This window comes from Egretta garzetta, unplaced genomic scaffold (genome assembly GCF_000687185.1).
Source record: "Egretta garzetta isolate BGI_Z169 unplaced genomic scaffold, ASM68718v1 scaffold180, whole genome shotgun sequence".
NCBI classification, from domain to species: domain Eukaryota; kingdom Metazoa; phylum Chordata; class Aves; order Pelecaniformes; family Ardeidae; genus Egretta; species Egretta garzetta.
This window is the reverse complement of record NW_009258299.1, coordinates 1,831,690-1,840,253: the sequence shown is the minus strand read 5'-3', so window position 1 is coordinate 1,840,253 and position 8,564 is coordinate 1,831,690. Positions and strand designations below refer to the sequence as shown.

The window sequence follows — 8,564 nt, the reverse complement described above, 5'->3', positions numbered from 1 at the left end:
GAGTTCTCCTTATTGATGGCACTAAGTAAAGTGAATTTTGACCTGTAAGGATTTTATTTCCTTTTAAAGAAACATTTTCTTTGACTTAAGTGCCCACTCGCACAATCTGCTGTTAGTATGTGTTGAAATATTTCTCGTTGCTTATTTCCTGAGCTATGTCAGTAAATTACGAAATTCAGAACTTCCTTTTTTATATAATGAGTTGATCATGTTCATTCTATGCCCAGTTTAAGGACTGTCTCCTATATGGGTAGAGTTACTTGCACAAAACCATTGGAATGTAAGGATTTCCGCTCGCAGTAATGACATTCCTATATAAGGCATGGGTAGCTGTAAGTAAACCTCTTTTTTTTTTTTTTTTTTTTTTGGTCTTGTTTTTTTGATAGTTTACTGTTACTGAAGTAAACTTATGACCTGTGGGAGAGTCTCAGAAATATTTGAAAATATTTACATGGTTTTCTCATCCTGGCCTGTAGCTGATACAGATCTCTCTTAAAGAATTAGAAGACAGCAGGAGTCAAGTGTTCTCTAGTAGCCTGTCATCAAACTTGTCCATGCAGGTGTGCATTCTGTAGTCTCGATCTAGTTTTTCCTGCTAGTATCAACAACAAAGCATGTCTGTTGCTGCTGTTGAGGAAGGAAAAGTCGTCTGTCAGTGTCCAAGGGCAGCTGTACTGAACTGAATTCTCACCGCTTGGATGAGCAGGAGAGGAAGCAAAACACGAGTGTGTTGATCCAAGGCAGCTATCCCTGCAATGAGAAGTCGAATCTTGTGACCTTCCTCACAGCACAGGATGGATTTGTGTTCAAATTTGAACTTATTTTCTGACACTTTCCTAACCTTTCCTTCCTATTTTTCAGTCACATGCAGTCTGAGAACAGTGATGGATCTTTGAGGGTATGGATGGGAGGGAAGTGGTGCGTGTCACTGCAGCCCACCCACATCATTAGCTGGCAACACATCGCCAAATGTTCTGCTTTCTTGAAAGTGAAGTTTAGGTAATACTTACATCTACTGGTGTGCCTGTATTCTAGCTGTTTAAAATGTAAGTACAGGCAGACTGGATGGAGAATATTTCACTGTAGTGTATATATACACATTTACACTATATTGTATTACTTGAGGGACATACAAATGCTGTTAAATCTTCATCCCTGTTTGAACTGCATGGATTTGACTCAATGAGCTCACCAGTGCTATAGCAAAGATGATCAAAACTTCAAAAGTGTTTCAAGAAAAATTTTTTTGGTGAGCAAAATAAGTTTATTAGTTCCGCTTTGTGCGTATATATGTCAGTTGTTACTCATTTCTCAGAATGTCTAGGAGTCTTTCTTTGTAGGTATGTCTTGATTTATGTTATTTTTTTCCTTATGTGTAGTAAGTACTTCTGCAGTTAAAGAGAGACTATGAAAAGTCTAGATCTTTCAAGGTATTGGAGTGACCCACGTGCTAATATCCTTCCGTGGCCCCTTGTAGCAAAAGAATAAAATCCTTGAAAGATACGTCTCCCTCTTTGTAGTCTATGTTAAAACCAATAATAATACAAGCATCCGTGATACTGTTACTGCAAGCAAAGTGCTATACAGTAATAAGCTATACTGGGCCTATTATTTATATTGAAAATAATCTGAAAAAGAGATGACAGGTGGTTTTGTGCTGTATGCCTCTAATGCCATATCTCTGTTATGGGTCCACCTGGAAGCCCCAACTGCGACCAAGACCCCCAGTACTCATCAGAGTTTTCTAAATAGTCTCTGCCAAAACGTCTTTTTTTTTTTTTTTTTACTAGTGTTACACAGTGCTGCATCTCTAATCCCACTTCTTATTTCAGTACTGATTTCTGTTGGATTGAAAAAAAAAAAAAATCTTCCTTCCCCTCCCAAATACTCCTCTTTCTCTTTTTTTTTTTTTTTTTTTTTTTTTTTTGCAGATGTGAAACTGGTTGCTCATTGTTGTGGGAGGAGGTAGACTGCAAAGAGAACTTTGAGCCACTGAAATATATACAAAATAAAATGAAGAATATTTTGGGTGGCTCCAGTAGAACACAAAGTTACTGTTGGCCTAAGTGGTACTGTAAATTTGGGTTGTAAAAAAGCTAATTCACTTTTGTAAGCTGGTGTGGGAGGTAGGTGGAATTTTTAGCTTTTGTTGGTGTGATCTTGGCAGCTACCAGTAAATCCTGCAATACCGCTTTTCCTTTCTGCTTGGCATTGGACCTGTTGGCTGTGGGCATGGATGGGGCATGCTCCACGATTGCCTGATCAAATACCTGAGCCTGGTTTCTTTAGACAGCTGACTGTTGGCTGTTCTGTCAACCTGCTGAAGCGGCTTCAGGCTAGGGAAAAGCAAGGTGTTTTGTAAAATTAATCTGTTGCTTGGTCAGAAAACTCTTAGAGACTGCTCAGAAAAGTGTTTGTGTTGGATTGAACACAGGTGTTTCTAGATCTTGGAAATCTGTGGCAAAGCAGTGCCTTCCGAGTTTGGAGAGGAATTTCAATTGAATCAATGTGTATTATGCAAGTGGGTCTGCTAAATGCATTTTAAGAATTTTTCTGTGTTCTTTGCCACTAATAGGTTATCCACCTGCAATGAGCTAAAGCACAAGGATGCTGATGTAATATTTAGTACAGCTCAAATACCACAGCTCCTGCTGTACCTCAGGTTACCTCTGTGAAGAACAAGTTAAAGTTCTGGAGTTAAACAGCTTTTTTTTCTTACCAAGTTTAATTGACAAAGTACGAGAACTTCCCATATCTGCATGGAGGAGACTAGCACGCTGAATACCCATAACATCTTGAATTATTTTATGGTAGCATGGTTTCTCTACGTTTCCTTAATCTCCTACTGTTTGTGGGTTTAGTTGAAGGATACTTTATAGAGGAGTGAACGTACAGGCTATTCTTCTTCCAGAGACACCACTTCTGTCTTTGTTTACAAGTTCTGGTGGGAGTTATCCAAGCCAGGGTAGAAAAGCAGTCCTGCAGTTCCCATCTAGACTTCTCAGAAACTCTTAAGTAAAGCCTAAAGAGACAGGAAAGCCCCGTGGCCACAGTTCCCACCCATGTGCTACTCTGATGTCTATTCTGCTTTCACTGGGATCCTAACTGGTAAATAAAGAGCACAGGGCAGAGCCCCTGAGGTTGGGCTTTCCCCCAGAACTGGTTTTTACTGTTGCATTGCTCAGAACCACGTCCAAAAAACTGTCTGTGATCTCTCTTTGAGCCTTGCGTGTCTGAGCTTTGGCTGGCTCAGCTGTCAGACGCTGAATGTCAAACCTAGGAGGCTGCTGCTTTTCCATGGAAACGCTCTGTGCGATTGCAGAAATAATCAGGCCTGTCTGGTGGCTGCTGTGCCCTATTGTTGGATGCTTCCAGACACTGAACTGAATTGTTCTACCTTGACAAACTGAGTTTTCAGCTGAAATCCAGCTTTGCTTTTGTCCTCCCTCTTGCTTTTTTTTTTTTTTTTTTAAATGTAGATGGAATGAAAAGTGTTAGTGTCACAGTTTATTCTGCTGTTGGAACGTAAACCCCTTGATGCTGGCTCTCCCTTTCTCTCTGTTCACGCATGTCTTGCAAAACCAGCTTCAGACCTCTTGCTTCTGGGTAGTTACCACCAACGTGAGCTGTCTCATGCCTTGTGTGTGCAAGGCCTGAGCTGCAGTATCCTCTTCAGGGAGGCTATGCTGTCATACATTCTCCTTAAACAACTCTTTCTGTGCGCTGCATTTTACTGTTGACATAAAAAGAACTTTTTCTCTGTGATCAGCAATTTCCAAGAGGATTTTCTCTACTAGAGAAAAGAGTACTAATCTAGGGCCTTTGGATTTACAGGCATTTTTTTAATTACATTTTACATTATTTACTTTCCATAGTACTTTAAAATGATATTAATTGATGTGCCTGACTAAGTCTAGATATGCTTTTGGTGTTGGCTTTAAAGAGAAAACAAGGTTCTTTTCTACAAGTGTTACTGACTTGGAGGCACCACTGATACAGCTCAGTGGGAGAGGTGCCATAAAGTATTTGGAAAGTAAAGTAATTCCAGTTGATGGAATAAGTGTTTCAGTGTATTGGGCTGGTGCTTTTCCTGATCTGAAAACTACTGTCTTTGGAGACATAACAATAGAAGTCTTGATTTTCCTACTTCTGTAAGGAGTTTAATTTCATAACTTGAAAGTTATTCTGGAGGACTACCTATGAAGGAAAGATAACTTTCAGGCTTGTACACCAAATAGAGCACTAAGGTGGCCTAGTGTGAGCTCTGTCCGTGTTTCTTTGTTGTCCTTTCATGATAATTGCCAAAAATAAACATCCACAGAAACAGCTGTGTTAACATTGGGAGAATGATTGCTGCAGTGGATGGAGACAGTCCATGTCATTGAACTGGTGAGGAGATAGCTTGTCTCCATGCTGCGAATCCCACTTCTGTAAGCACTAGCAGTTTGGAAGGGAAAGGTTTATCACTCGAAACACTGATATACCTTAATCAAACAGCAGCCGTAAGAACAAAAGCAAAATAGTTGCTGCCCCTCTCCCACGCCCAGCAGCACGCATGTGCCTACATGGGACCCTGTGAAAGAAGAAACTCCGTAGTCTTGTTTCTTGTGACGTTGAGGAAGCGTGTGCTGATGCAAAACCGTTGGGGTCTTGAAAACACTTGGGAAGTAAGGGGAGTGCAGCTCACCTAGGCATGAAGTTTCCATTTGCTTTATATCTGCAGAGGTGCTGCTGAAGATGCATTTGCTGTCTGCAGGGTTTTAATTCATTGCTTTCCTTCTCCAAAGTACCATGTTTTTTTTAATTTAGAAAAATAGCCAATTGATGTAAGACTGGAAGAACATCGCTGTCATACAAAGGGACCTTAAAGGACCAGTGTGGAAGCCTCAGCCCTTCTGTACTTACCACAAAAACTGTTAAATCTTGGGATTCTGGACAAGTAAGAGGAAATTTTGCAAATTTCAGCCTCTACAGTTGGTTACAGAGTATTTTTTTGTACTCTTAAAAATTTAGACATCCTGTTTCCCTTGAAGTGAACTTCCTCAATACCATCTGGTATTGAGTTAAAAGAAATACTTACATATTATTGAAGCTACTTTCTTTTTAGAAACAAAGGTCATACTGTAATAGAGCAGATCGGTGGTCTGTTGTATTGCTTTGTCCCTGGCAGTAACATGCAGGTGGTACAACTGTCAGGTATTAAAAGGTAAAACTCTAAAACCGGGTGTGAGAAACGGGCAAAAGTCCAAAACTGTGCATGTGTGAGACCTGGTGTCGCTTACTTAGGTGCTGTGGTTGGCTTTATAAATAACGCTTTCAAATCTTAGGCAGAGATTGGAGACTAACTTCTGTCAAACAGGCCTTATTCTAAACTCACGTAACTTCTTTTGTATGAATAGTTTTTAAATGGTCATCACAAAAAAAAAAACCAACCAAACCCCAACCCATATCCAGTTTGAAAAACTGACATTTCTAAAGCCCAGTTTGAGTGTCCATCAACCTGCATAAAATTCCAAAGTCTTAGTTTACCAGACACCAGCTCGGACTGGAAGAAATGGGTCGTTGTTATAAAAGACAATCTCCTCAATGAAATCAATTCAGGAGACAGGTTGTCAATATGTTGGGTTTTTTTCATTAATATCTTCCGGCTCAACCCAGTTTATTCCTAAACTCCTATCTGTCTCAGACTGGGCCAAAGATTAAGGTGAGATGGCAGGTTTTCTTTCCCTTATCCACCTCTCCTCAGAAGCATTCTGGATGTGCTGTTGTCCTTTCTCCTTTTCAAGTAGTTTGAATAAAACATTTGTCACGTTACACAGAGGAGACTTGTTTGGTGTTGCTCCATGTAACTTACTTATAGCTTCTGCCAAAACTTGCAGTGCATCCCATTGCCTCATCATGTGATGGCTGCTGTATGTAGTTTATTCAGATCTTTGCATTACATGTGTGTAAAATCAGACTTAAGAGTTAAAGAAATTTCAAGTAAGAAGCTGAAATGTATTCTGACAGTCATTGTCCTTTATTCTGCTACCAATTCTCCTATAATGAGTACAGCTACTACTTGTTCGAAAACAGACCGTCTAAGGGTTCTTGTCAGTGTCTGGAACTGGTTTTCCAATGCCAAAATTGCTTATAATATTTCAGTAAACAACATTGTTTTTTAAATACAAAGTTAGAATTAACATAAATCTAGAAAGTTACTTTGTAGGATGTTTCTTTCATGAAGGCAAAAAAAAAACAAAACTAAAACTGAACTTGAATCCCTGTAATTTTGAAGTCAGTCTGCCAAGAATTGTAATTGCTGCGTTGTTTTTATTTTTTCCAGAAAGGTATAAATACATAAAAACTGCTAGTATATTAAAACTCATTTCTGAGCCATGGTCTTTATTTTCAAGAGGCAAAACAAGAAATGGTATCGGTGTGTTTCATAACACTTAAATGCTGAAAAGCTTTTATTATTAACAATTGGCAAGTTAAATAGCAAAGTGGCTTCCTTCCTTACATTATTTTACCCTTGTTGCTGATGGATGATTAGGTTTGGTGCCCCTGGTTGCTTAAGAAATTTTTGGTGATGTAAAGATTGCTTATTCAGAAGAAGAAAATGGGTTGAAATTAAGAGCACGAGTTGGAATGATCTACTGGTCCTGGAGGGGAAGTTGGCAGACCTGGGTTTGGTCCCGTGCCTGTGTCTGCTACCCGCAGCACCCTTGTGAGCTCTGTGAGTCCCCTCCGAGGTCTGGGTCCTAGTCAGCTGCCAAGCTTTACATGGTGGGGACTCTTGTATGGCTTACGGGTCCTCAGGCGCTGCCAGCAGTAATCCAAGAGGCTTGCAGTGTTAAGGCGCTAGCAGTTCAATAGCGGAAAAACTTCATTGCTGTGGAACAAGCCTTTAACTTCCTTATGCAGTGAGGATGATGGGAAAATGAAAATTAGGGGCAGGGGGGAAGAAAATTACTGAGCTCCATGGGTGGAGCCACCCAGAACAAAAGATGGGCGTTTTTGTGATGGCGGGTTCCAGTACAGGGTTTTTCAGTCTTTTGCCTGAACAAACGCTGCCCTGCAGGACCAGCTACGAGATCAAAGGTGCCATTGAGGGAGAAAGGAAACCATGTTTCCCTTCCTCAGAAGGGTAATTCAGCAGACCTGAGTTAGCATGTAGGAACTTGAAGTCCAAATTTGGCTCAGCTTTAAGTAAAGTTACCCACTTTTTTTTTTTGATGCACTGTTAGTCATAAGTGCTGCTTGGTTTTGATAGCGAGGGAGAGAAAGTTTGAATGCGTCAACAGAGTCAGTCCATGGACTGCTGTGCTGCCTGCTTTTTCACATCCAGTGGTTCAAACCTTAAATATTTTGAGACCTGGTGCTGTGCCACTCATCAGTATTTAAAGCCTTAATATTTTCTTTCAAAGCTCTCTTTATTTTGCAGAAAAGATCATTATCGGTTGGTCTTGAAAAGCCACTTCCCTTTCCCCTCCAAATAATGTCGGTGGGAATTTTGCCGAGCTGGTGCACACCGTCGGTGTAGGTGCGTAGCTGCGCAGGATCTGGCCCGGTGAGAGCAGTGGTTTTGGGCACAGCTTTGATGCAAGAAAAGGCTTTTCCAGACACGTACCCCCGGCAGCCTGGTCGTGCAGCAGAGAGGCACGGCGGTTTTGCCCGCTGCTGAATCAGCATTGGTCTTGGCTGATGTGGAGCAGATAAGCCTGTCAGAAGCCCTAAGACCAAAAGCAAGGGTCTGTGCTGTTCTTGTTGAGTAAAACCCAGGTCAGGAGATTACCTTGTTATCGAGGGGAGCAATTTCAAGGTCTAGGAGATAGCGATCAGGCAGCAAACATTCCCGTCATGCTGAAATGAAACCCATGCAGGGGAAATAAGCCTGCCTTCAGAAAATCATTTTGTCAGGGGGAAAAACAGTCCTCAGCTAATTTCCCTGAACCCTCTGTTTTAATAGTAAATGAAAACTCTCACTCGCTTCACCTCTGTCTCAGCATGTGTTTTGCCCCCCTTTCCCTCCTTGTGTGACATGGGAATAGGCGGTGTCAAGGTTAAACCTGGTTGCGAGCTTTTGTTAAGGTGTTGTGCTTGCTTGGGAAGGCAAGGCACCTGCTAGGCATGCCCAGTGAGCGCTAGGAGCTGGCTCTCCCTTCGTGGAGGCTTTGCAAGGCTGAAGCACAAAGAGTGCTTGTTGCCCAGTCCCCGGGAGTCTCCCAGTGCTACCACTAGCTGGGGAGGACTGGTTACCATGGAGGCTGCCATCTGTTCGCTCCCCGCTGGAATGTGATTATCCTTGCTGGGTTGGGAACCAGCAAAAGCAGGGGAGCGTGTGCTGTCGGCAATTATCTGCAATGGAGTGCGTTAATGGAAGGCTGGAATTAGCGAGCTGGAGGAGCACATAAAAGGATTTTACCAAAACTATTAATGATTTCTAGCCAAGAGGAGTAAGCTTTTTGCCAGGTCAGTGCTAAATTCATTATGTATGCAGGTAATTTTTAATTGGTGCGGTGGATTTATGATTTAAGGGTGGCAGTACCACGGTAATAATGCTTATTGTTAAGGGGCGGGGG

The 8,564-nt window shown here is 41.5% G+C and overlaps 1 protein-coding gene across 1 annotated transcript in view; it reads left to right on the top strand.

Moving 5' to 3' along the window:
* Positions 1-234: 234 nt before the first annotated feature.
* The window catches only part of FGD4 (FYVE, RhoGEF and PH domain containing 4), a 75,956-nt gene continuing 67,626 nt past the window's right edge, over positions 235-8,564 (top strand). The window contains exon 1 of the mRNA XM_009638658.2: positions 235-332. Coding sequence (XP_009636953.2) covers positions 323-332 — 10 coding nt within the window. The 5' untranslated portion in view covers positions 235-322. The remainder of the gene's footprint in view (positions 333-8,564) is intronic.